This window comes from Puma concolor, chromosome E4, assembly GCF_028749965.1.
Source record: "Puma concolor isolate L17-30 chromosome E4, mPumCon1.1.hap2, whole genome shotgun sequence".
NCBI lineage: Eukaryota > Metazoa > Chordata > Mammalia > Carnivora > Felidae > Puma > Puma concolor.
Genome location: NC_141683.1, coordinates 53,056,754 through 53,083,312, shown reverse-complemented (window position 1 = coordinate 53,083,312; position 26,559 = coordinate 53,056,754). Strand labels below are relative to the sequence as shown.

General features: G+C 49.9%; 1 protein-coding gene across 1 annotated transcript in view; it reads left to right on the top strand.

Moving 5' to 3' along the window:
* TNN (tenascin N) overlaps positions 1–23,379 on the top strand; it is a 64,409-nt gene extending 41,030 nt beyond the window's left edge. Inside the window, exons 14-21 of the mRNA XM_086694654.1 lie at positions 1,658–1,921; positions 5,042–5,172; positions 6,212–6,344; positions 6,771–6,922; positions 12,689–12,785; positions 13,684–13,851; positions 20,058–20,221; positions 22,495–23,379. Of these exons, the coding sequence (XP_086550780.1) occupies positions 1,658–1,921; positions 5,042–5,172; positions 6,212–6,344; positions 6,771–6,922; positions 12,689–12,785; positions 13,684–13,851; positions 20,058–20,221; positions 22,495–22,635 (1,250 nt within the window). The 3' untranslated portion in view covers positions 22,636–23,379. The remainder of the gene's footprint in view (positions 1–1,657; positions 1,922–5,041; positions 5,173–6,211; positions 6,345–6,770; positions 6,923–12,688; positions 12,786–13,683; positions 13,852–20,057; positions 20,222–22,494) is intronic.
* The last annotated feature ends 3,180 nt before the right edge of the window (positions 23,380–26,559 follow it).

The following is a 26,559-nucleotide window of genomic DNA, read 5'->3' as shown; positions in this document are numbered from 1 at the left end:
CGCATCTGGCTGAGGGAAGAGTGCACCTGACGGCCCTAAGCTGCAGCAGCTGAGATGGACACGGGACCGCAAGGGGGCTGGTGTTGCTGGAGTGCAGAGGGCGAGAGAGGAGGTGACGTGGGGCGGGTGGGAAGGAGGCAGGGTCACTCACACAGGACCCCACGTGCCTGAAGGAAGGTTACATTTGTTAGAAGAAGAGCAACACGATGTCATATTTGTTTAAAACAGTTTATTCAGGCCGCAGTGAAGAGAATAAACAGAGGACGTGACAAGGGTAGTGTTAGGAGGGTTAATGAAGACTCTAGTGTAAAATCCGGGCAAGAGGTGATGATGGCCATTGGGAAAGAGGAGAGGGAGTATCTGAGCACATATTTTGGAGTTATAAATGGCAGTATTTGTTGATGGATGAGGTGTGGGGCAGGAAGAAAATGAATCAGGTAAGACCGGGGTTTCTGGCTTGAGCAACATGGAAGGTTGGGGCATCATTTTTGGAGAGGGGAGGCTCAGAGATAAATAGGCTCGGTGTGGGGGGGGTGATGTTAAGACTTTTAGACATTTAAGCTGAAGAAACTTGTGCGATTCCTTGGCTAATTGATTTATTCATTGATCCTACAAATATTGGTCGAACGTCCAACATAGGCTAGGTGCTGTGCTGGGCATATGGTTGTGGATGCAAGCCAGGGGCTCGTGTATCAGGGAGCCGAGAGCATTCGTTGGCGTTCAGAGCCACGGACGTGGATGGGTTCGCTTAGGGAGAAGTGTAGAGAGGAGGACGGGGGCCTTGGTGCCCCATGTTTCCAGGTTGCCGACAAAGGAGATGGAGAAGGGGTCGGGCAGTTAGGAGAAAACCAGAGGAGGGTGTAGTCACGCCAGTCAAGAGCCGAGAGCATTTAAGACAGAGGGAGTGGATCAGCTCTGCCAAACGCCTCTGGGGGTGGCGAGCGTCCGTCGGATCTGGCAGTGCAGAGTCGGTGGTGACCTATACTAGTGGGGTCGGTGACGTGGTGTCAAAAATTGCCAAACTTCACTGCTCGAGGAGTGGATGTGAGGGGCGGACTGATAGTGGAGGCATGCAGACCGCTCTCCCGAGAAGTCCGTGGGCTGAGGCGTGCAGAGGGGCGGGAGAGTGGGAGAGGCTGATGGTGCTGGAGAGAGGGCAGATGAAAAGGAGCAGAGTCCTTTAGAAGGCGGGAGGCTTCAAAGTTCAGAGCAGAGAGGGGTTTGTCTGCGTTTTAACACAGGGAAATGGCAGGATCTTGGGCGAGCCTTTTCATTCCTCTGGACCTCCATTCTCTTCCCCTTTTGTAAGAGACAAGAAGGTGAGAAGATCTGACCTCTCAGCTCTGAGACTCTGTAAAACAAAACCACCACATAATGTGGAGATAACAAGAAGAGGTTGTGCGAACAGCAGTTTGGGTGGCTTGTCTTGTTCGGGAGACTTTTATTGTTATTTTTGTGGAAGCTAGGGAGAAAATTTTCATATTAATGTCCAGTGGTTTGTTTCCCTGGAAAATGGAAACCAGGGGCCTTTCACTCCTGGTTGCGATGGAATTGGATCATTATTAAAGATAACTTGAATGGAGAGCTCCTAGAGACAGGGTCGGGAGGTAGGATGGTCTCCCTTGGCTCTAAAATGCAGCCTTTCCTTTTTCAAAAGACATTGACAGCCCCCAAAACCTGGTGACCGACCGGGTGACGGAGAACACGGCCACCGTCTCCTGGGACCCGGTGCAGGCCGTCATCGACAGGTACATGGTGCGCTACACGTCCGCCAATGGAGACACCGGGGAGGTGTCGGTGGGGAAGGAGCAGAGCAGCGCCGTGCTGACGGGCCTGAGGCCGGGCGTGGAGTACACGGTCCAGGTGTGGGCCCAGAAGGGGGCCCGGGAGAGCAAGAAGGTGGACACCACGGCCCTGACAGGTACTGTAAAGGCCTGGGACCGGGGACCCTGCACACCCACCAGAGCAGTCATCGTCTGTACCTAGGGGTGCAAAGGGGAGTAGGGAAGGCTGTTGTTTCACCTGAGGACATGCCTCAGAGTGGTTCCTTCTTTACCTTACGCGGATACGAGGGCTCTGATTGAGAAGAGTGTAGAGGACGGGTGCCTGGGTGGCTCAGTGGGTTAAGTGTCCGACTCATGATTTAGGCTCAGGTCGTGATCTCGTGGTTCAGGAGTTCAAGCCACGTTGGGCTCTGTGCTGGAAGCGCAGAGCCTGCTTGCGATTCTCTCCCTCTCTCTGTGCCTTGCTTCCACTGCTGTGCACTCTCTCTCTCTTTCAAAATAAATGAACTTCAAAAAAAAAAAAAAAAGAAGAGTGTAGAGGAGGCAGTGTGAAAGTGGAAGTGTGTGGCTTTTCCGGGTGGTTGTGCGGGGCCTCCGTCAGCTTGTCCTCCACCCTGCCCAGCTCCCAGGCTCTCCACCTGGATGTTAGAACCTGGCGGGCCTCGGCTCCAGTTTGGAGAAGAGGGAGGCAACGTAGCGCTTCTGTGTCCACGTGCCGGGTTGGGGGCGGTGGTGAAGTGTCTTTCTCCCTCACTGTCCCTTTCCAGTTAGTGATCAGAGGGGCCTGGGCTGTTGTGTTTTGCATGTGTGGTGGGGCCTCACAGGGACCGAGAGACTCCCTGTGCCCACCCTGATGTCCTCGGGTCTCTTTGGACATCTGGGCAAGGGCTGGCCATCCCCTTTGTGGCGGGGGACACCATGTGTGGCCACTGGAGTTAGAGGTGCCTTGAATTTCCTTATAAGTTACAATTAGCAGGATTTTTTAATTAAAAGAGTAAAGTATACTTACAGTAAAAAAAAAAATTCAAACTATTCAAAGGAACACGTAGAAAGAAAAACTCTTGTACAGCCCAGACTCCTTAATAGTCAATGCTGTTCCCCAGAGGCAGCCAGTCCCTCCCTCCTTCCTTCTTTCCTTTACCCTCCCTCCCTCTCTCCTCTCTCCTCTCTCTGTTGCCCTCGTTCCTTTCTCCCTCTGTTCCTTCATTATCTTCTCTTTGCTTCACTGTTCCCATTTAAAAAAAATTAATGTTTATTTTTGAGAGAGAGACAAAGCATGAATGGAAGAGGGGCAGAGAGAGAGAGGGGGAGGGGGGGAGAGAGAATCTGAAGCAGGCTCCAGGCTCTCAGCTGTCAGCACAGAGCCCGACACGGGGCTCGAACTCACGAGCCATGAGATCATGACCCGAGCTGAAGTTGGACACCTAACCCACTGAGCCACCCAAGTGCCTCTCACTCTTCCCATTTTTAAAGACAATAAGGGGTGCCTTAGTGGCTCAGGGGGTTGAGTGTCCAACTCTTGATTTTGGCTCGGGTCATGATCCCAGGGTTGTGGGATCGAGAGCCCTGCTCCAGGCTCTGAGCTGACAGCACAGAGCCTGCTTTGGATTCTCTCTCTCCCTCTGCCCCTCCTGTGCTTGCATGCGCTCGCTCTCGCTCTCTCTCTCTCTCTTAAATAATAATTAAAAAAGACAACAAGACAACAATATTACCATCTTTGTACTTCACAGAAATGTGGAAGTAATTAAGACATCTCAAGTCCATAACCAGGGGATTGGTGGGCAGTCAAAGACGTAGCAGAGGCCAGCTTAAGATATTTAAATAGTTAAGGTTTTGCTTTGATGTTTGGAAGCAGGAAATTTAGTTCTGTAGTGTGATGGAAAGAATAAAATCCATGCCAGATGTTACACTTTAGAAAGTCAAACCGAGCTGATATTACAGAAACTCAAAATTTGTCAAAACATCCTAATTCAAAACAACAGCTGCCTGATTTCTATTAAAACATTGCAATTCCATTCTCGGCCGAAATGCTACTGAGGAGAAAATAGCCTGGAGACATCTTTTTTGGGAACTTCTAAATTAAAATCACCCTCTGTGATGATTTTTCAAAATGGAAATTTTTCATTCAATATCTTATTGGGTTTAAAAAAACGAGCCATGTGACCAATTAATATGGTTTTGACTAGAATTCTTGCTGAGTTTTGGTTTCCCGGTCTCCAGAGTGTGTACTCCTCCCCCTCCCCTCCCTCCCCATCGCACGTTCAGAGCCACAAGGAAGGCTCTGCTTTTTCTCTGCCTCTTCTTCCCTCTCTCTCTTCCTCTCCTTTGCACAAGACCACCACCATCACACCTTCTCCATGCTTTCTGTACAGGGTGTGCATCTAAGGCCATATGTTTAGTTAGGTAGGAAATAGAACTTTAAATCTCTACGCCAACTTAATGTTTGTCGCAAGCCCCCATTCTGCTGGTGGGTCGGTATCTCTGATTTAGGGGGCATGCTCCTTCTCCAGGGCTGTGTGTAAAGTCTTGGGTGGTTTCCCAGTGCCAGCCGTGGGGTGGGGGGCGGGCAGCTCTGTGGTCATCTTTCCAGGTAGGTGTTTGCCGGGACACGTGGTTTCTGTGCACAGGTTCCTCTCAGATCCGCACTCCGGGTCACTTCGGGAGCCCTGCTGTCGCTGGGAATCTGCCTGCTGATCTGGATGACCTGGATTGTTCATACCCACCACTCTTGGAGAATCTGTGGGGAACCTGGGAGCACAGATGCACTGTCTCGGCCCTACCCACTCCCCTCTTCCTTAGTCCCCTTGTCCTCAGCGGGTGTGGAATGTGCTTTTATTAAAAAAAATTTTTTAAACATTTATTCCTTTTTTGAGAGACACGGCGTGAGCAGGGGAGGGGCAGAGAGAGAGGGAGATACAGAGTCCGAAGCAGGTTCCAGGGTCCCAGCTGTCAGCACAGAGCCCAACGCGGGGCTCAAACTCACGGATCGCAAGATCGTGACCTGAGCTGAAGTCAGATGCTCAACCAACTGCGCCACCCAGGTGCCCCTGGAGTGTGCTTTTAGAAACCAAGGTCATAAGGGGCTGGTGGCAAGGAAGAGCAGAGACCATGCCTGCTGTCGGGGAGGAACTGCCTGGGAACTGCCTGCTGCCATGGGAAGGATAAGTTGGTAGAAAGTATGTTAACACATCAGAAATGATCTTGCCTCGGTTGCAGAAATACCGACTAATAATAATTACCTGACTTTCTGTATACAGACATCGACCCTCCCAAAAACCTTCGTCCATCTGCTGTTACACAGTCCGGGGGGGTGTTGACCTGGATGCCCCCCTCTGCTCAGATCGATGGCTACATTCTGACCTACCAACTCCCAGATGGCACCGTTAAGGTACTGGATACTTCTTGCTTTTTCTCTTGGTACCCATGCCCAGCCTCCAAATGAAGCAACTGACCCGGGCCCACCGGCTTGATCGCTGGTGTCATGGCCACCGGCTAAGAAATGAGTTGAGCCTTACTGATCATCTGCTGTGTTAGCGAAGCTGCTGCACACAGTTGTCTGCCGACATCGTACGTGTGGCCTCGTTTTAGAGGACTAACTTTTGTGCCTTCTCCTCGCTATCCATTGAGTATTTGCGGGCTGCACATCCGCCCCATGTTATTTTGTTCTGTTGTCTTTCTCAGGAAACGTTCGCTCCAAGGACAATTTGTCTGTTGTATCTATCATTGTATCTAACGTGCTTACAACCTGGCACACAAGACATGCTCACTAAATATTTATTGAATGGATTGATTAAACCTTCTTTCAGGAGTTATCCCTCCCACCTGGAATCTGAAGGCCAGCAAGTTTTTGTAGCTTGTTCCAATGGAAAATTCTTCCTCTTTCTTGTTGGCGAGAGAGAAGGGACGAAGAGGGAAAGGAAGGGCACTTTGATTTGTTCATTATCTTAATGGTTGCTTATGACAGTGCTTCAAGGAAAGTTAGCCCTATGTCTGTAGAGGAAATAAGATAGGTTCAGAAGGACGTTTCCTGAAAGGCCAACAGTGGCCCTGCTGCACAGTTATCAGCAGTCACTTTAATCGCCCTTATTAGCTCCTCAGCCCAGCACCGCTGGCCTTGGTGGGTGTAGTTCGTGTTCCAGCATGTACCTGGAGGCAGAGGGTCCCAGGAGACCTGGTGGGTGCCCCTCCAGGGCGGTCCGTGGTGCCATTTCTGTGCTAGCACTCCAGCAGGGCTGAATCTCCATGGCGCCGCCCCCCAGGGAAGCTGCTGGGACCCACCTGTATTCTGGGCGTCACTAAGCCCTGAAAGAAACCAAACACTGTGCTCTCAGAGAGCTCCTGTCATTAGCACCAGGGAAAGCCGTTGACAGCTAGGGTGCTGGGGGTGACACGCTGAGTGACTGTCTACTGTCTCCTTTGTTTGGTAGGAGGTACAGCTTGGAAGAGGGAACGAGAGACTTGAGTTGCAAGGCCTTGAGCAGGGCATCGCCTACCCAGTCTCCTTGGTTGCCTTTAAGGGTGATCGCCGGAGCAGGAGTGTATCTACCACCCTTTCCACAGGTAATGTTCTCTGAACGAGAATGTGGTAGAGGACAAGCATCGGACAGCCAAGAAAGCTGTCCAAGGAGGAGCGAGTGGACAGAGTGATGGATTTCTCTGGAAACGGGGCAATAGGGTTATGGGTTCAAACAAAATTGATCTCATGGTAGAAAGACTGAAGAGGGAAGCAGAACAGAATGTCGTTTTGAGGGCATCAGGGTAGGAAGTGATGTAAACTTGACCTTATTTCTACTACATTTGAAGGGTTTGATGAGAGCAGGGTGAATGAGAAAAATAAGATATTTGCGAAGGGTCGGAAGAAGCAAAGTAGTAGGAGGTTATGAAATAATTTCTGAACAAAATAAATCATCTGGAAATAAGGGACCAGCCCCCCTACTTCTTCCTTGCCCTTCGCCTAACGACGCTACCTTTCTGCTCGACTCCCAGTTGGCGCCCGTTTTCCACATCCTTCCGACTGCAGTCAAGTTCAGCAGAACAGCAATGTCGCCAGCGGTCTATATACCATCTACCTGCATGGTGATGCCAGCCGGCCCCTGCAGGTGTACTGTGATATGGACACGGACGGAGGTGGCTGGATTGTGAGTCTTTATCCACGGGAGGGAGGGGCTGGGTGGCTTGTTTTTGTTCTCCGATTCCCCCGCCCCAGGCTGTAAGGATAGAGCCTGAAGGGGGCGCCTGGGTGGCTCAGTCAATGAAGCCTCCAACTGTTTTTTTGTAATTTTTCCTAAATGTTTATTTATTTTTGAGAGAGAGAGAGAGAGAGAGAGAGAGCGAGCTGGGGAGGGGCAGAGAGAGAGGGAGAGACAATTCGAAGTAGGTTCCAGGCTCTGAACTGTCAGCACAGGACCCGATGTGGGGCTCAAACTCAGGAACTGTGAGATCATGACCTGAATGGAAGTTGGACGCTTAATTGACTGAGCCACTCAGGTGCCTCTAGCCTCCGACTCTTGATTTTGGCTCAAGTCATGATCTCACGGTTGGTAAGTTCGAGGCTTACATCAGGCTCCACGCTGACAGTGTGGGCCGTGCTTGAGATTCTCTCTCTCTCTCTCTCTCTCTCTCTCTCTCTCTCTCTCTCTCTCTCCCTCCCTCCCTCTCCCTCCCTCCCTCTCTCTCTCTGTCTGTCTGTCTGTCTCTCTCCCTCTCTCTCCCTCTCCTTGGCCCTCCCCTCTCACTTTCTCTCTCAAAATACATTAATTAAAAAAAAAAAAAAAAAAAAAAGAATAGAGCCTGAAGTACTTCATGGCCAGGATAGAGCAGGCTCAGTTAAACTAAGGTTAACGATTGTGGGGGCTTGTGGGTTTATCAGCATCTAATAATGCCCTCTATGTTTGTATAATGCTACATTTTATTCTCTTCAAAGCACTCTCATAAACGAGACTCTCACACAAAATCTTTCAAGTAAGTGACAGTGGTTATTATTTCTAGTTTATAGATAGGTAAATTGAGGCCACAAGGAGAAGTATCTTGGCCCTTCATAAGAATTAATGACAAGAGTTGGGGCCAGATTTCAGGACTCCAGCCTTCCAGATCATTGGCCTTCCCTGTGGGTCCTCTAAGGCCATCCGCCATGGAAACGCATGACCTCCCTGGGCCTTGGGCCTCTGGATTGAAGCCCTTTGTCCAGGCTCTGCATCCTGCTGTGCAGGTCAGAAGCGAGGCCTTGGGGACTTTGCTTTGAAGGCTAAAGCCTGAAAGAGGGCAACTTGGCAACGTGCTGATGGTCCTTCTGTGTGGAGGTTTATTCCCTCCGGCCGTTGTCTGCTCCCACCACATGGCACCTACTTTGATTGCATCAGCCTGATCCAATTATATGATGAGCTGTCTCTGAGGGTTTCGATCTGATCCTTCCTTCTCCCCCCACCCCCTTCTCCCAGTGCCTGAACAGCTAGAGGCTCTCACTACTCCAGACCAGCATGCGGCCTTAACCTGCTGTGCATCCGGAGCTCACTCTGGGAAGGAGAAAGCATGATCTCCTAGTGCTCAGACTATATTCATTTACACGTTCGCTCAGGGGCCTGGGAGACCAAAGACACTTGAGCAGCCACGGGTAAAATGATACCATCCGCTAAGCAGCAGTGAAGAAAACTTATTATCCGCACAGCTGCATCTGATGGCTGAAAGGCAGGAACTGGATTGGATGGGAGAAATTCCTGATTGATTTGTAAAAATAACCGAACACCTTGTAGCACGGGAGGGTTTTCTACCTGAGCAGAGCCATTGAGCTGTCCCTGCTGCTTTGCATCAGCACGGTTGTCAGCGTCGGGTCTCTTCAGGCCTGAAGCCAGTATCCTGCGTCTGTGTCCATAACTGACCATTGGCAGAATGTTTGTGTTGTCTAGTGTGGCCTTTTTGAAAGCCAGCCTCCCATCGGGAAGGAGACGTTTGTCTAGGGCAACCTCTAGAAAGATACCTGCCGGTGTGTCCACCTGGGAATCCCCAAGATTTTTTCCAAAATTACTTATTGTGTGCCTATTGTGTGTCAAGCACTGTTTTATATACTCAAGAACCAGTAGTGAATCCCTGCTCTCAAGGAGCTTGCCTTCTGGGGCCTGCTCATGCCAAGGACCCTTACCAGGAAACTGAGGTCAATTCCAGAAGTAATAAAATCCCTCTATGTTCTAACCAATACCGGTGAACTAATCCTTCACCCCCTCCCAAGTCTTGTGTTCTGACCCAGACTCCTGAAGATAATACACGAACTGAGATTCTGTAGGGCCCTCTTCAAAGCGATCACATGCGGAGTCCTGAGCACTTCTGCACCAAATCTTTTACTGGCGTTGTCCCTGATTTGGGGTTCAAGGATCTTTTGTCACTGAGAGATGACCTCAGTACGTGGCTCTTTTAAATTGAGCTTCTAAAATCCTTTTAAGGAAATTTTCCTCCATGGGGCAGCAGGAACTCCTTATGTTTAAGAGGCCTGAAGAACTCTACCCCGTGGTAGCTGATACCACAGGAGGCAGGCCAGGATGAAGACAATCCAGGAGCACTTAGGTGCCTCAGGTATTTCCGTCTTTGTTCTCCATCTTGCAAGTCTTAAGGACTACATGAGAAGCTATTTCCACAGGCAATTAAATGAGATTTTCATTTTTTTCTCCCAATTGAGTCAGGACGTTGAGTAAGTTCTAGAGTGCAGTGACAGTTCTGTCTTGAGACATGTTGCCCGCCTTGAGACTTCTTTGCTGAGTGGCTCTTGTTATCCCAGACAGTCCACCATCAGGTGTTTTCATCTCATAGAAGGGGAATGGACTAGATTCTCTGGGAGTCCAGTCACGCTGCCTGATCAAGATGTGCAAATGCTCATGGTGGGTCAGTTCATTTGGAATCTGACACAATAAAATGCAAACTAACATTTATTGAGATATAATAATAACTTGTATCAGTATGTGCCAGTCTCTGGCCTTCACACTTTCATGATTTATCATGATTAATGATCTTGCTACAGCCTCAGTTTAAGAGAATGACAAATGGGCTATTAACATCTTGATCTAATAGTTTAGAAAAGTGAGGCTTGTCAAGGTTCACTAAGTTGCCGAAGGACACAGGTAGTAAGGGCAGAGCTGGGTCTAAATGGCGATGGAGAGAGCATCGGAACCATTTTTCTGGAGTTTTCCTCACTAAGCTGAAACATTATTAAATATATATGTATATATATTTACATTAGTAACATTATTTACATTATTAACATTATTAAACATATATGTATATACAAATATATATCAGTGGGAAAAACCCCTATCATGCTTAGGTACTCTATTCATTGATTGGAGAATGCCTTTGTAATGCATCTCTCCTAGGAAGGCAGAATCAAATTTGAGCCTGATCTTGTACTATAACTAATTATGTTAGTGGGAATGTAATTTGACCCGGTGTACAAGGAACCAAACATTGGTAACACTTCTGCCCTGGGATTCCACTGTCCATGGTATAGGAAGTGTCCCTGGGAAGGTACTGGAACAGGCACCATGCTAGGAAATGACCAGTTAGCTCCCCAGAATCTTAAGAAATGATTTTTGGAAAATAGACTCCGTAAAAGCTGGTATTTTCAAATGTTCTTATAAAAGATGAGATCAATGTTTTATCCTTGCATCAGTCATTACATAATAAGCTGATTATTATTTAATCTGGCTAATTGCTTTTCTGAACTTTCACATCCGTAAAATGGCATCATGTATACTCGCCCTGTATCCAGCCCTTAACAAAATGCTCAGTAAATGGTAGTTACACAAGTGGGTCAGTAAGTAAAGAAATGAAGGGAGCCAAGAGAGGAGTGACAGTCTCTAAAATAAGGACAAAAGGGGACAGGAACAACAGTGTTAATGCAGTATGTAATTATGGGCCCGATCGTTCCCTAAGTCCTGCTCAGCACCTGGGTATTGTAGAATGTTTTTACACTTGCCATTTCATTGAGTTCTCCTAGCACCTGTGAGATAAACACTTCCTTCCCGCTTCTAACCCTGTTTGTCACCAAGCTGACCGACCGAGGCTCAGTGATAGAGATGACTGACTCACCAGCCCCTGGCCAGGCAGTGGCCATGGTCTGCCTCAGAGCCCAGGGCTCTCCCGCCATTTGATGCCCTAGTTCAGGGCTTCCTGGGCCAGCAGGGGTGGGTTGGTGCTTCAGAAGGAGTTAAACGTTAGCTCCCATGAGGAGATTTCAGCACTGTTGCGGGACCCCTGTTCTGTTCTCCCTCCCTCCCAGAAAAAATGTAAAGAACACAGAAATATTAGGAGGTGTACCTTACCAAATTCAAAATAATTGTGTTTCACGTCAAGGAACCCGCTATGAAGCATGGTGGAAAGGAGGGAGATGGGGTTTTGTGTTGGGGCTTCTGTATTCGAATGACTACAGAGGAAAGTAGGTGGAGACAAAGATGCCATTCCAGCCTTCCAGAATTCCAGAATCATTTCTGAGGTTAGCTAGGATGGCGGTTAGCATGGCTGTCTTTCAAGGTCACGAGGAATGACATCAATTAGTATCACTTCTCGTAGGATATACAGGTGTGTTTAGCTTGTAGCTCCTTTTCAGGTTTACCTCATATAAACGAGTCCAGTTTACTCTGACAGGAACTGCCTTCCTTCCCCAAAGAGAGGAGATTTTGAAAAGAAGGCAGCACATATTTTCATGAAATAGTACCCAAGTCTGTCTCCATTTTCTCACTTCCCACTCACTCTTCAGCCCACTCCATTTTGGCTTCTGCCCTTGTCTGTCTCCAGTGCAGCCTTTGCTAGAGTCACTCACGACTTCTGTCTCACTAAATTCTATGGACATGTTCCTTAGGCCACGTGTCCCTTGACTGCTTACCTGCCGTTGACACTATTCGGCCACACTTTTCTCTCTGTGGTCTTTGTGGTTCCATGCTTTCCTAATTGTCCTTCATGAACGTTCTCCTTAATGAACACATCCTTCTGCACCTGGCTGCTGCGTATTGGTGGTCCCCGAGTCTTGATTCTAGGCCCTTTTCTCTTTTTAGGTACTCTTTCTTCCCAGGTCATCTCATCCTCTCCAGTGGCTCCACTTTACGATCTGTGTCCCCGTGGCTTTCTGTATTCATTAGGATAGAGCAGGCCTTGCTGCAGTAAACACCACCACCAGATTCCAATGATTTGAGACATAAAAAGTTTCTTCCCATGTGTGCAATCTTCTGGGGGTTTGGCAGTCACTTCTAAGTGGTGACTCAGGATTCAGGCTGATTCCAGCTCATGGCTCTGCTCTGTGGTCATGTGGCCTTCACCAAGGCCCCGTGATGCATGGCAATGGAAGAGGGAGCATGGAGAGCCCTCCTGCCCTCCTGCACTCCCACTTACGGCCCTTTGGCTAGAATGAGTCACATGGCTCCAGCTTAACTGCAAGGGAGCCTGGAGAAGGAAGATTCCCTGTGTTTTTGGGGAGAGGAAAGTGAAATGGGTCTTGGTGGGCACTTAGCATCATCTGAGACACATGCTTACCTTTGTAAGTCTGGCCTAGATCTCTCTTCAGAACCCTAGTCCTTCACTCATCTGCCACTATGGCCTCCCCATTCGCCAGGGCACCTTGGGGGTGACCCTCACTTACCTTGTCCCAAGTGAGCTCGTGATGCACCTGCAGAACCTGTCTTCTCTCAGAGCCCCCATCTCCGCCAGTAGCTGAGGGAACAGCCACCCAGTGCCGCAAGCCCAAACCACAAGAATCACTCCTGACTTCTCTTTCAGTTCCACTTTCAACCTGTCACCACATCCATCAGTGTGACCTTCTCTCTGCTTCTGTCTGACCTCGGGGCAGCCCCAGTCCAAGCTGCTGCCCTCCTTCACTCAGTGACATCTGTCCAAGTGCGTCAGAGTGAAAAGTCCATCTCCCTTTGCAGGTCTTCCAAAGGCGCAACACTGGACAGCTGGATTTCTTCAAGCGTTGGCGGACCTACGTGGAAGGCTTTGGGGACCCCATGAAGGAGTTCTGGCTTGGTATGAACTCTGAGATTCCGGAAGGGCTGTGCTGTGGAAGGGACATCTCCCTTCAAAAGCTGCTTGGGTGGCTTGTGAAGGCTCCCCACGTTCAGGAAGATGTTTCAGTGACAGGGACAGGATACCCTGAGGAACCTACCCACCAAGGTGTTGGTGGGGACATGTTGCTAGGAAGGTTCTCAAGTGCTGGGATTGTGAGTGGGTGTGGCTGTCACAGGTGGTCTTTATGCTGTATCTGAGCTCCACAGGATCTGCCTGGAGCCTGCACATCTTAGAAACCATAGTAGAAAAATAGTTGACTGATTGGGATTCTGGGCTATTATTGGGAGGTCATACCAGTAGTCCCTGAAATTCTACTAGTAATGCCCATCATTATGGGGATTGTTTTTTCCCCTTCTCTTCTGCTCTTTTCTGGAGCAGATGCTCATAGAGAGTGAACTAGCTGAAAGCACCCACTGGGAAATGGAGAATGAAAAAATCATAATCTGGAGACCCAGTGTCAGGTAGAGTAGGTGATGATGTGGTTTTCTTGGTGCAAAATTCCTCCAGAGACCTTACGGTGGCATCTGATGCCCTCTTCTGCTTGGTGAGATAAGGGGATGATAAGTAGAAGTGCATCTACTTTAGAGAGAAGGAGTGTGGGGGCAGGTTCACCAGTGATTACCCTCCACCGCTCTTTCTCACAGGACGTGGTTTCCACACTCGTTAATATGGCTGTGCCAGAGAGATAACAGGATGAGAAAATGGGTCCCCCAAAAGAGATAGCGTGAGGAAGTGCCCATTAGCAGAGGTGGTGAAGGCTAAGGTGACTTTTGGTGCCGAACATCTCAGCTGCTGGTAGGTGGGCGCTTGCACACGTAGGTTGATTGGTTATTGGGATTGCCTGCTTTATTTTTAGGACTCGACCAGCTGCACAACCTCACCACTGGCACTGCCACCCGGTATGAGGTGAGAGTGGACCTACAGACAGCCAACGAATCCGCCTATGCCGTGTATGATTTCTTCCAGGTGGCCTCCAGCAAGGAGCGGTACAAGCTCTCAGTCGGGAAATACAGAGGCACGGCCGGTAAGCAAAAGCATCTCCCCCCCTGCCAGGGTCTCGGGCTCGAGCCCGTGGGTCTGAGGATCGGTTTGCCACGGGCCATGGATCTGGGGGATGCGATACTGCTCTGTGAAGGTGACTTGTCCTCATTGATCATTGATGATCGAGGCCCCTCAGGCATGATGCCCTACAGGGGGTGAGCAGTAAACAGGTATGTTAAAGCAATCCTTGACCATCTGAAAGTTGGGAATTTTGTACATTACACATTGATCCCCCCACCAGTAAAAACCCTCCTCTTACACTCCCCTGGTTCAGGCTGCTGTGCATTGGCCAATGAACCCGCATCCTGAGTGATCCATGGTGCCTGCCCACCTTGCACTGGGCTTCAGCAGTATGGCTGCTGTCCTTGCACAGAAGAGTGTGTGTGTGTGTGTGTGTGTGTGTGTGTGTGTGTGTTATTTGAATATTTTGCAGCACTTTACCATAAGTAAAGAAAAAAATGACAGGGCTGATTCAAACAAGAAGAAGGAAGGTCACATTAACCTCATAGAACTGTGACAACCCAGAAATTAGCAGTTCAGCCGAAAGCAGGGAATCTCTAACCTTGATTGGCTGCTCATTGGATGCAAGCCAGTCGATGGTGTGGTCGGTTGTGAAGGAAGAGAACAGCATAAGCAACATGACTGAAATACTGGGATTTTACCGTTGAGTTTTCTATTTAAGAGGGGAAGGTGGTGGTTGTTTTAATATATTTTAAACTTACATTTATAGTTTTTAAAAATTCCCTAACAAGTCGTTTGATTTTGCACGTTTTTGACTTTGGTGTGACTGTAGGGATGTGTTACCAGTCGGATCCACTGACTCTATAGGACCTGGTTGCTCCCCTTAGGCGGTCATGTAAATAGATAAGTAATAATATAAAGTAACTTTTGCAAAGTGTCACCTAGTGGTGAGGAGAATAAGGAGCTACAGGATGCGACAAGGTGGGTACGCTGAGGCTGTTGAAGGGAGCTTCCCCCAGGGCAGGAGGCAGGAGCTGGGTCTGAGAGGGTGGGACTTAGATGGGAAACAAAGAAGGGCCCCCCGGCCCAGGGGAGTCCATGGTGAGCAAGGACCGAGCAGAAGCAAGGGTACTGGGGTGTGCCCTTGAAGCCTGAGGCCACTCAGGCCACTCCTCCTCCCCTAACAGTGGAGGACTGTGAACAGATGCCTCTGGAGTGTGATCCGAAGTGGCCAGTAGCTAATGCAAAGTTACTTTTAGGTCTTATAATTTAATTGTTTTGTTTTTTTTTAATCACAAGAATTTTGCATTTGCTAAAATGTGATGTTGCTAGCAAGATCTTTCAGTGTGATATTATGGATGTTTCATAGTGTAGGGGATAGTCCCTGAGACCCAGGGAGTTTGCACAGGGGCCGGTGAAGGGGTGGGTCTACTGACATGGGGACATGGGAGGAGACAAAGAGGGAGGGGTAGGCACCTACTAGCGCATGAAGAGTTTGGGTGACAGACATGGCAGAATTGTTCAAGCGTTCTGAGGGGGTGGGTGGGGGAAGCGTGCAAAGATAAGTGCAGTGTTTCAGGGAAAATCCTTGAAGAAAAAACGGACCATTGCTAGAAGAGCTGTCACTTCTCTCTGGGGGTCTGGGGTCTCCATAGGTGAAACAGGCTGGGCAACCCTTTTCTACTTGCTATACAGTTTCTGGATGTTGAGTACGCTGCACTTCATCTGCTCACAGTACAGTACGAAACGTGAAAGGCAGGCATAGGAACGAGGCAGTTAAAATAGTTGGGAAACACAGATGGACCTTCCTGGGGTTGTGACGATAAAACCGAATCGGGGGGGGGGGGTGGTGGGGAGGGATGGAGAGATGCTGTTTTGACCACTCAGCACTCTGCCTACCTTTTCCCCAGTTCTGGATGAAATCAGACCACATGGCTGATGGCTCATTCCTGGATCTCCAACCATTAGGTGTGAGGGGTGCATACATCACAGGCTCCCTGAGACCCCTCGGGCCCCTCCTGTCCTGCGCAGTCCACATGGAGGATAGCTGGTCTTCCTTCTTCTTGCCGTTCACTACTGACCGTGGAGATCAAGTCGGTCTGCCTTTCTCGGGCTAAAGATTCCCAGCCTCCGGAGACTCCATTCATGGGATCTTCCTTGGACAAGATGCGGAGTTCCTACATCTCTCCCGGAATCCCAGTGCCCCCAGCTCCCAAGTGGGGACATCACTCAGGCCTGCCCACGAGGGCCGCCCAAAAATAACTGGGAAATGAACTGATGCTAATGGGGAAAGGAGTGAAAAGGAGTCAATATGTTCGTGAATTAACGTGATCCTCCTCCCAGGGACTCTATTTGCATTTTAAGTGTGATTAGGGGATAATTGCCATTCTGAGGTTGTTCAGGCCCACAGTGCTGGTCAGCGGAAGATGCCTTTTCTAATAGGAGGCCTCGGGAGACTTTCAGACCACACCACATTTTGGCAGCACTCTGGTCTCCGCATACGTGCCGTTCCTACTTGGACACTCTGAAATTGAGTGGTGGGCTTAGTGGAGTTTTAGCTTTCCTTGTATAGGCTGATTTGTCCCCAGGAGAGTTTTGAAATTTAGGAAGCTTCTGACCACTCACATCCTAAATGATGAGGTGCTGTTTAGAGGACATAGCACCCAAATAGAAGGTGAAGGGTTTGATGTCTCTGTGCATGTGCTGGCTGTCCCCATTGGAGCTCTGATTAGGATTGGGCATGTGGGACCCTGGGGGAAACGTGTCAGTCAGGACCACTCTGACTCACACTGTGCAGGTGGGCCCCCGACTTCTGCTTCCCTGAAGTCCTGTCAGAGAGCCCATTATTCCCCTTTGAAGGAGAGCCCAGCAAGGAAGTGCCAGGTGAATATAGTTTCCGATTCTGGATCTTGGAGCAGGGCCGGGAGGACATCTAATGAGCTTTGCCTATAAGACGCTGTTCGTCTCTGGAGAGGTGATGGTGAAAACACGGACATTTGGAGTGGCGCAGAGCGACTTCTATGGGCTGACCCATCATTTACAGCTGGGTTCAATCCCATCGACACGAGACTTGGGGATGTCCAATCAGGGATGATGGGTTCACGCCCTGGGGGCACTTGGAAGCGTGACTAAGGAATGCCACCAGCATTCAGTGGGCCCGGGCCAGGGATGCTGACTGTCCACGGTGAGGAATTGTTCTACACAAATGCCAGTGCCTTTCTTGCTTTGAAACAGATTCTTTAACACTGGTACTTAGAATTTTTTTAACTATTTATTTATCTTTGAGAGAAAGAGAGAGTGTGAATGGATGAGGGGCAGAGAGAGAAGGAGACAGAGAATCCGAAGCAGGCTCCAGGCTCTGAGCTGTCAGCACAGAGCCCAGTGCAGGGCTCGAACCCATGAACTGTGAGATGGTGACCTGAGCCAATGTCAGACACTTAACTGACTGAGCCACCCAGGCGCCCCTTAAATACTGGTACTTAAAGGCGAAACAAGTGTTGGGTTCGTGGACACAAGGGAAAGCTAGAAATGGCACACATCCACTTCCATGGGCCCATTCCTGTTCCCAGGGTTCAAGGTCCAGACAGTCTTGTGTGACTTAAAAGGGATGTGATGTCGATGGCTTCTTGGGGTCTGAGGCGGCTCAGCTGCCTGGGTCATCCTTCCCGACTCAGGAGGTGCAGGAGGAGAGCTGATCTTGGAGTGATGTTTTGACAAGATGGGTGATAACCAGCTCAGCGGCCCCACCCAGGGCTCTTATGGGGTCGCCACCAACCCCACACGCACCTCCTGAGGGGAGCCAGCCGCCCACCCAAAGCCATTGTACTAGAAGTTAAGGCTGCTTATTTCTCATCCAATGTTTTCTCCTCAAACTCTGATAGAAGAGAGAGGGTCTGACGACCACTGGCTTTTCTACTTTATCTTACTTAGGGAGATAAGCTTAATAGATCAGAACACCGTGTTGGCTGGGGACTGACGACCAGAGCAAAGCAATTTCTTGATTCATGACTATCCTCGCTGTCCATGCTCTGAACATCAGCATGGCTTCATTTTCTGGAAGGGAGCAAATCCATCATGGAATAAACTGCCACACTTAGTCCGAAACCTGCTTCGCTTTCCTTGATCCCAGTGCCTAAGGTTCGATAACTGTGAACAAATCATTAAGAAACAGCCTCCGCACAGATTCTTAGGAAACAGCTCTGGGAACTTTAGACGCGCATTCGGTAAGCTGAGCTCATTAAAAGAGTGTCACCAAGGGAGCCATCGCGTGTTATTTTAAGCTGTAGTTAACTGTCTGCTAGAGAGCTGAAGGGGAGAGAGATGTGTATGAATCCAGCGACTACACGCCTTTCCTCAGTTGGAGGAAACTCTTGGGGGCAGGGGCCCTTCAGCTGTCTTAGCAGGAATGGCCTGTGTCCCCTGCTCTCACTCTCCTGCTTTCGCCGGGGAAGCCATCAAGGAGCCATTGTTCAAGCTGCAAAGTCAGACGGACAATCTGGGACAATCTGGGACCTTCCCTTTTCATAATGTGTTGTTAACTCTTTACATACATCTGCCCCCTTCCTCCCCCAACTAAGTTCTTGAGGGTGGGGATCTCCTCCATCTGTTTTCCCAGGGCTGAGCGTGGTGCTGGGCCCAGCAGGTGTTCTCATGTTTCCTGAATAAATGAAGGAAGTTGCAGACCGACGTTCTGAAGGGCTTGTTGTCCTCAGAAGAGCTTGTGAAAATGCAGACTGCAGGCGGGTACTGCCTCGGAGTTTCTGGTTCTGTGGATCCGGGGTGGGGTGGAGCTGAGAATGTGCCTTTCTAACAAATTCCCAGGTGCTGCTGATGCTGCTGGTCCAGGGGCCACACCGGGAGAACCAGAGACGGCCTGCTCTGGTTCAAGTAATTAAAGGTCTCTACTGAAATAAGGCAGCCGCAGGCAAGTTGGTGTGTCAGGGAGGACCCTGGACTGGGAATCTGAGGACTGAGGTTTGAGTCCCGGCCCTACTATCTGGGGACAGTGGGACCTTGACAAGTCCCCAGAGTCTAACCTCTGTGAGTCTGTCTCCTCATGGGACTGCCGGCTGCCTGGCCCACCTTGTAGGCTGTCGTGGGGACAGAGGGGGAGGATACGGATGTGAAGGTGGTCGGTAGCTCAGGGGTCAGATGAAAACCTAAGTGTTGTCATGATAGGAACACAACTTAGGATTGATTCAGGCCCTTGTCACCTTTTATGAGCTGAATTAAGAATTAAACTGATACAAAGATGGTACATACCATGGGGGAAATGGTAGAAATACAAGTCAGATGATTCAAGCGGATTTCCAGACAGGATGTAATGAAGCACTGAACTGTATATATGTGCCAGGAGGGCCTGGGAAACTCGGGAGTGTGTGCTGGGAGGCGGTGTGGGAGGATTATTAAGGAGACCGACCCTTCCTCAGGAGTGGGGTCCAGCTGGGCTTTGAGGGGTGTTTAGGAGTTGGACCGGGGAGGGCAGAGGCATGGAGGGCAGACCTGTCTGCTGCACAAGCCGTGTGTGCCTGTGGGGACAGCGGGCCAGGAGATGGTGCGAAGGGTACAAGCCAAATTACAGGCTGCAAAGCCAAGCAAGGAGGAGCGGCTCCTTCTCTGTGGTGGGTGGTGGGAAGGACATTGACCTGAGAGCATGAAAGTGGACACTTATGCTTCAGGAAGGCCGGGAGGGCTGTCGTGTTGATGCAGGCCCGAGGAGAGGAGAGCAGGCCGTGTGGCAGCCCCAGGAGTGAGGCCATCTGTGAGTGATCCTCAGGAAGAAGGGCTCCATAGAGGGGTACATGGGATTGGCAAATGTGGCTCGGAGTTCGAGGCTGGGGTGGCTAAGAGGATGGCTGAGTGAGGGCAGGGAATATGGGAGAGGGGTGGTCAGGTGCTGGGAGGAGAGCCGACGAGTTTGGTTTCAGATGTTTGGTTATTTTACGTGACTGTGTAGCCTCTGAGTGAAAATGCTGGAAGGGAGCAAGCTGTTGGAAGCTATTGGAGAAACAGGCCTGAAGTTTGGGTGACAGGCCAGGAAGGAGAATCTCTTTATCTGTATCATGTCCTCACCTTGGCCGTTTTCAGAGACGAGTGATTTACCTGTGACATAAATGGCTAGATCTTTGGCGTTTTCATGCCCAGAGATTGTCCTGCTGAGCCCAGAGTTCCATCACCATCTCAGCGGCCGAACTTCACCGTTCACCCCTCATCTCTCCTCTCCCGCAGGGGATGCTCTTACTTACCACAACGGATGGAAGTTTACAACTTTTGACAGAGACAACGATATTGCCCTCAGCAACTGTGCCCTGACACATCATGGTGGCTGGTGGTATAAGAACTGCCACTTGGCCAACCCCAACGGCAGATACGGGGAGACCAAACACAGTGAGGTAGGCGACAGGTGCACTTTTTTTGTTCCAAGCTCTGCCCAAAGCTTTGCGTTCCCAAAGTGACACTCTCCACGCTGGTTTGGCTACCTCTCTCCTTCTGATGCTCCCAGTCGGGGCAGTGGGGCTTCTTCTCCAGGCTCTATGGCCTGGAGGTCAAGGCCTCCCCTGCCCACCCGCTGCAGCCCTTCCCCACTCTGCATTCCCACCAGAGCTGCAAACTTAGTGTAGGTGGGTGGGAGCTCAGGCTGCCCACTGCTGGACAGAGACAGGTGACATGGATTATGCACCATCTGTTTCCGGGCCACCCATGGACACTGTCTTTGTAACAAAATACCATGGGCTGGGTGGCTGGAACGAGACACATTTGTTTCTCAGTTCTGGAGGGTAGGAAGTCCACAATCAAGTTGCCTGCTAGCAGATTCGGTTCCTGGTGAAAGCTCTCTTTCTGTCTTGCGGATGGTGGCCTTTTCACTGTGTCCTCCTATGGTGGAGAGAGAGAGAGAGAGAGAGAGCTCTCATCTCTCTTCCTTTTCTTACAAGGGCACTAATCCCATCATGGGGGACCCACCCTCATGATCTCATCAACCCTGATTACCTCCCCAAGTCCCACCTCCAGAGACAACCACTTTGGGGGTTAGGACTTCAACATATGCCTTGGGGGCAGGTGGGAGCTAACATTCTATTCATAACTTCAGAATTCTTTCTAGTTGTTCTCCCAGTGAAACCACAACTATTTGCCTCAAGTCCTTTGATCACCAGGAAACAAGTTTTTTCTGTCTTTGATCTGACCCACTTTTGGGTCCACTTCATCCAGAGCCACTCAGAGTCTACCCAGAGTGTTGTGCTAAACTTCTCTCTCCATTTCAGGAGGTGCACCCAGGACTGAGAGTTCTTGATGGCTCCTCTCCCCTTCCTTGCTCTGAAACTTTCCTACCAGTGATTTCTCAAACCTCCATGACCCATGGACATCATCTTGACTCCTTGCCAGGCATCTCCTGACTGCTCCCACACATCTTCTTGAAAATGGCGTCTTGTTGCCATGAGCTTCTCCCCACCTTGGGTTTCTAACTTCCCACCCTGGGTCTATTCTAGCCTTCAGGAAGCCACCGCTCCCCAGAACTTACCTTATAACTGGTGTCACTGTAAATATTAGCTCATCTCAAGTCCAGGTACAGTTTGATTACTTTGGCCCTGACCAGACCGGGGGGGGGGGGGGGCTCCCAATCCTTGTGTGATTTTTCAAAGGGAAGAAGAAATGTTCCCCCAGGGAGGCCAAGGAGGGTGGGTCCATGAATCATGGTGGCAGCATATGGGCTGACTCAGGAAAGCCTGTGATCAGAGATCAAATATTTGAAATGAGCAGCCAGCATGCCCTAAACCATCCCCATATTTGCTAATAAAAGACATTCATCTGGTTAATGTGCTTTTCACAGTCTGCAAGGCATTTAGCTTCTTGTTTATTATTTACCTCACAAATTAAAATACATAAAATTGGTCACTTGGGCTCTTTATTGGCCAGGTTGCAAGGTTATTAAGTGAATTAAATATTATTACGCTCACCAGTCAAAAAACATAAAATGAAATTTAGTTTTCAGCAGGCTATTCGTTACCCCAGAGCTAGTATCTAAACAGTTTAAATTGAAAATGATTTTACACAATTGGCCAATTAATATGTTTATTTTTGCCTTTAATTTTTTGGAAAGGAAAAGAGTGAGGCAAAGATACTGTGCCTGTTGCTGGCCAGGTTGACCCTGTGTTAGCTTTGCTGCCTCGGGCTCCCCGGCCCCCTGGGCTCACCCCCTATCCTCACACCCTATCCTTCCAACCACCAGGTGGAGGTGGTGGGGGCTTCTGAGTCATCAGCCTAACTTCAGCTGCCCAGCAGAGGGCACATGTTTCTATTTTTTTTTATTAGTTTTTAATTTTTTATATTAAATATAATTTATCAAGTCGGTTTCCATACAACAATACCCAGTGCTCATCCCAACAGGGAGGGCACATGTTTCTAGATTCAGCTGTACTTCCCTTATCATAACTACCCCAGTAACCACCTGTCTTCCTTAAGCAGAGAGGGTGTGGTCCTCTCCTCCCCTCCCCTCCCTGCAAAGAAGCGTTCCTTTGTACCTTGTACCTTAACCCATCCCACCCTCCTCCCTAGTGCCTTTTCTTGATGTTGACTTACTTTCTTTCTTTCTTTCTTTCTTTCTTTCTTTCTTTCTTTCTTTCTTTCTTTCTTTCTTTCTTTCTTTCTTTCTTTCTTTCTTCCTATGTAGGGGGTGAACTGGGAGCCATGGAAAGGACATGAATTCTCCATTCCTTATGTGGAGTTGAAAATCCGCCCTCATGGCTACAGTGGAGAGCACGTCCTGGACAGAAAGAAGCGGACACTAGGAGAAAATTCGAGAATGTTCTGATGGCCTATTTGAACAGTCATCACACGAGACAAGACCAGCCCAGGGTTGGGGCTATGTAGGCTTGGGGCAAGGTGGGTAGTGGTGACTGGTTAATGGAAGTTTGAGGGATACTCCTGGCCTCTGGTTTCTGAGATGGCTGGGTAACCTCCAGGACAAAGTGTGTGACCAAACTTCAGACCACACAGGTCTCTGTCACCTGCATTTCTGCCCATCTGTATTGGGGACCTGCAAATCAACACAATAGTATATATGAGAAAGAACACCGGACTGCAAGTTCGTCAGTCTTCAGTAGCAAATATATGGGATTGGGGAGTAGGGGGAAGGGAAAAGAATCATCTAGCACTTCACCAGTTGGTGTGTGTGTGTGTGTGTGTGTGTGTGTGTGTGTGTGTGTGTGTGTGTGTACATATATCTTTTCTCTAGAAAGCCATACCAAGGAGGGGTTCTATTTGATGACCAAGGGGCTTAACATAGTCTGATGCTTGTTACCTCCCATGACCACTGGGATTTGAGGAAAAAGGTATAAATCTTCACCTGTTTAAAAAATGCTAGATCAGGAGAAAGAACAAAGGGACCAAGACTGATTCACATTGAGCTAAGTTGTGACCAGTATCCAGCAGGCTGGGAACCAAGCTTCCGTGTTACCCCCCTTTTCAAGTTCCCCCTTCCCACATATTTGCATAATCACTTTCAGAGATCTGCATATGTTGTGAATAAATTCTCACTCGTTTCAGCTTTAAATAACTGGACTCTTTTGGTGATTGGTCCCTCCCAAAGACTCTTCAGTGACTCTCTTTCATGCCCTCAAGTCTTCAGCCCTGCCCCTTTCCCTGGGCCCCCACACTGTTGGGCCTGTAGGTGTTCTGAAGGTGCCCAGTAGAAGCTTCTTGTTTGCTCAGGCACTTGACAGGTCGGGTCCTTTGGGTTTACTTTCCTACCCCTTTGGAAAGTTTCTCTGTAGTGAAGTCAATGATCATTATTAAAAGTAACTTACATTCTGAGTCAAGAAAAAAAACAACACCTGGTTTTTAAAAAATTTGCCTTGTGTTATTTAACTCACATCAGTGCGCTTGAATTCTAAATTCAACCCAAGTGCGTGTGAAGGTACAACTTGTGCATCACCATGGAATGCGGTCGGCCTGCCGTTTCATACTTGCGAGACGGCGAATCGTGGTATTTGGAACCTGGAGAGATGAGATGAGTGGGAGCGGAGGCATGTGCCCTAAAAGCTTCAGCGCCGCCCCAGGCCCGGGGAGTTGTTCACTGCCTCAGGTTGTCCAGGGTTTAACCTCCGGCCGAGGGCCAAGCTGTATGCCCCAAACGGGTTATGTCCCCCTTGTAGGCTTTCAGCACCGCCCGCGCCCCCCCATACGCACAATGCCGCAGTGCTTGTTGCTAGATCTGGTGAGGGCGGTCTAAACAGGAATTCGGTGAGTGTGTGTGTGTCTGCCTGCTTCTCGCCAGGGTGTGTGCTGTGCCCTGGGCGGGAGGGGGACACAGGTGAGACACAGAGGTGAGCAAGCCAGACGGCGTGTGGACTGTCATTCATTCGTTCACTCTCATTGATTCCACAAAAGCTGATGGAGCCCCGTTAGGAGCCAGCTTCTGCTGTAAGTACTGGTGCTGCGGAAGCGAAGAAACTGCACTAGTCCCGCCCTCACCTTGGCGATTCAGGAGCCTGGCGCTCAACCCAGTGGACGCAGTGGACCGAACCTCGGGGTGACTCAGAGCTGGGGCTGGTGCGTGGCAGGCAAAAATTCCCCATGGGGGTTGGTGAATGCTTGGTAAACGTGCTGGGTAGAGCGCAGGTTGCTGGGCCTCATCCTTAGGTCTTGTGACTCAGTAGGTCTGGGCTGGGGCTGCCGCCAGATTGACCACTCTTGGAGTAAGCTCTGGTGTAGGGGTCGCCTGCTGCTGGTCTCTCTGCTCTGGACCTGTGATGCCCCCCACACACCTCTGTGTCCCCTGACCGCAGCATTTCTCCACCACCGGCCAAGATGAGGACTTGCCGGGACCTGGAAACTGCCGTGGGAGCCGTGCCGCCCGGAGGACTGGCAGGGGAAACCTCAGCTGACCCTTAAGGGGGGGCAGAGAAGAAGTCAGGATGAGCTCATTTTTAAAGGCTGTTCATCTGACCGAGGAGAACGTTCTAGCCCTAAATGTCTGTGCCTGGCCTCACTGGAATGAGACCAGCTCTGGTAGCCCCCGCCCCTGGGAATGGGTTCCTGCACAAACCTGCTCTGCAGAGGCCATTTTCCTCAGAGTCAGATTATGAGCCATCAGGGTTTTGAAGCTTAAGGGGCAATCCCTGCCCTTTGGGACAAACCAGAGAAGACAAAGTCTGTCACCGCAGGGCCAGGTTGCAAACCAGGCAGGAGGGCAGAAGCAAGGACGGAAGTACCAAGCACGTGCTAAAGCTCCCAAGCCGTCTTCTGTCCCACGCAAACTGCTAGCTAAGCGGTCATGGACAGAGCACAGGCCCTGCCCTCCAGCAGCCCGTGGCGTGGTGCTGACAGTTGGACAGCCGTGGGGACAAACCATGGCAGCTGGTAGCACGTCGGGGAGAGTGAGTCAACAGGGGTATGGACTGTCACTGTGGAGCAAGTGTCAAGGGCGTGACATCAGCATTAGGTCAGGTAGGAAGAAGTCTGAGTGTGTCAGGGAGGATAGAGAGGCCCGAGGGGGGCAGGGCACCTCGGGAAAAGGGAACTTGGTGGCAAGGACAGGAATGGGTGGGGTGTGGCATGGGTGAGGGAGGGAGAGGAGTGATTGATGAGGAGGCTAGAGAGATGGCAGGGACAGTTGGCCCTGTGAGTGCTGGTTCTCAGCTCGGTGCCCGCTTAACCTCCAGGGACTCTGCCTCAGTGGGTCTCAGCTGAGCCCTGTGCCTGGAGCCTTTCAAAGCTAACATGCAACCAGTCCTGACAACCTCTGCTAGGATGAACGAGTCGGACAGCAGAGGTCGCTCAGCGGTGTTTGAATCTTGCAGTCACACTGACAGTTAAGCTTGCATTTTGAAAATATCTGTCTGGGGCGCCTGGGTGGCGCAGTCGGTTAAGCGTCCGACTTCAGCCAGGTCACGATCTCGCGGTCCGTGAGTTCGAGCCCCGCGTCAGGCTCTGGGCTGATGGCTCGGAGCCTGGAGCCTGTTTCCGATTCTGTGTCTCCCTCTCTCTCTGCCCCTCCCCCGTTCATGCTCTGTCTCTCTCTGTCCCAAAGATAAAATAAACGTTGAAAAAAAAAATTTGAAAATATCTGTCTGGAGGCAGGATAGAGAATGGTGGGGAGCTGTTGAGGGAAGCTCCTAGGAGAGGGTGGAGAATCACAGACAGGGCTATTGCAGTAGAAAACAGGTAATGGCTCTCTTGGTCTGTGGCAGAAATGGTGGGACAGGGGAGAGGGCACAGATTAAAGACATATTTAGGAGGAAGAATCAGCAGGAACTGAGGGGGCTGGGTGGTAAAGGCAAGGGAAGAATCCTGTCATGGCTGAGTTTAGAGCTGGTTTTTTCTCTGGGAACAGGGCCCCAGAGTTTGTTTGTCACAGGCATCACAAGCTCTGCCTTTTAACTTAGAACTCTCAGGGATTCAAGGATCAGTAAAGCCAGAAAATGCTGAATGAGCCAGGGAGAAGGACTAAGAATGACTCAAGGGATTCTGAGCAAGGGGATGTCAGGAAGAACAAGGACCAGGTGTGGTGCATGAAAAGAGAATTCGTGGACGAGGAGACAAACAGCAGAGCAGGAGGCGAAACAAGTATAAATAACGGAAAGCTCTAGGCAAAACACAGTCATTTGCTGCAAGAAGTCCTCTGCTAAAAAAAATTTCCAAATCATTCCCTTAAGCCTTCCACCAGGGCAGTGAAAAGGATCAGGAAGGAGTTTCTGTCAATAAAGAGTGCAGATCAATCCGGTCAGGGCCCGCA